The 1,273-nt window shown below is 32.6% G+C and overlaps 1 protein-coding gene across 1 annotated transcript; it reads left to right on the plus strand.

Annotated features, from left to right (window-relative positions):
- Positions 1 to 328: 328 nt before the first annotated feature.
- On the plus strand, positions 329 to 765 carry Tsp_14652 (putative YGGT family protein). The gene is made up of 2 exons (XM_003366586.1): positions 329 to 552; positions 639 to 765. Exons 1-2 carry the CDS (start codon positions 329 to 331, stop codon positions 763 to 765), a joined length of 351 nt encoding a protein of 116 aa, XP_003366634.1.
- Positions 766 to 1,273: the final 508 nt, after the last annotated feature.

Genomic DNA, 1,273 nt, shown 5'->3' on the forward strand with positions numbered 1-1,273 from the left:
ATATCACTTCAGGAACAGTCTGACGACAACTCAAACTAATAAATGGCCAGATGTATACGAAAGCTTCGATGGTCTGGAGCTTGTGCTGTCGTCATCTGTTACAATTATAAATATTATCCACTTTTACCTATATCGAATACTGCATTCATTTCGTCAGCTATCGAAACAAACTGAATAGTTGCTGATTTTTGTCATACGCTTTTTGAACGCCTGGATGGAAACCTCAACTACTTGAGTGCAGAATTCATTGCGAATCCACACCTCTTCGATTTCTTTGACGGAATCTATTTATACAATAATAAATATCTAATTCATTCGTACTGTTACGATGAAAAAGCTCAGAAGGAGAACAGTTGGAATTCTTGACTTTCACAATGGAAACATCGACAAGGAGATGATTAAACCAAAAAGAAGGATTAAATCAAAGAAAGAAAATCAAAGAATGGAATTTAGAAATTATGATGCACTGTTATTCGTCTTCAATTATTTTCTTACAATATGGCTGTTTCTTATAAGTATCATTACAATTGCTATTGTCAGTACAAATAAAATGTACGAAAAGAATAAACTGAGAAGTAATATTGGTGCACTACTTACAAGTATATAAACAGGATATCGTTCATCTTAACTCTTTCCAGATATTGCACTGTATTAGATATGGTTGTACATTTAAAAAGCCATATTTACAATGTAATATTCAAATTTAAAATTTATGAAAATCCAACACAACCAATATGTGATATCAGTTACATGATGCCAAAATGAAGATTAAAGTGATGCGATGCTGATGGTGGTGCTATCCTACACGGAAAAAAACATAATTACAAACAAACAGGAGTGAAAAATTATTATGACGCATATTTACCTCATTCAGTTAGCTTTCACAATCTGGTTGTTTCATATTCATTGATATGAATATAAAATAATGTCAATTCTGAAAGTAAATTATATCTCAAAATAAAAAACAAAGAATTTCTTCGTCTTCACCATCTGATGTACCTGAAAGTTAGCAATAACAAAACTATAAAGAGACCCGTCAGTTTCCATTCACCATATAAGTAAAGTAACATGCATAGCATACCACCACCAAAATATCAAATCGAACTTACCAGTTATTCACGGATGGTGTTGAAGAGCGGAATTGTAGTTGACCACCTGCCAGACTGATAGCATTGCAGTGAACTGAATAACCTAATGTAATCAAAGTGCTCTGATTAAATGTATAATAGCAAGTAAATTATGCAAATGACTATTTACTTTGCCTCCGGAAGAA

The sequence above is a fragment of the Trichinella spiralis genome, assembly GCF_000181795.1.
Source record: "Trichinella spiralis strain ISS 195 chromosome Unknown Scfld5768, whole genome shotgun sequence".
Classification (NCBI taxonomy): Eukaryota; Metazoa; Nematoda; class Enoplea; order Trichinellida; family Trichinellidae; genus Trichinella; species Trichinella spiralis.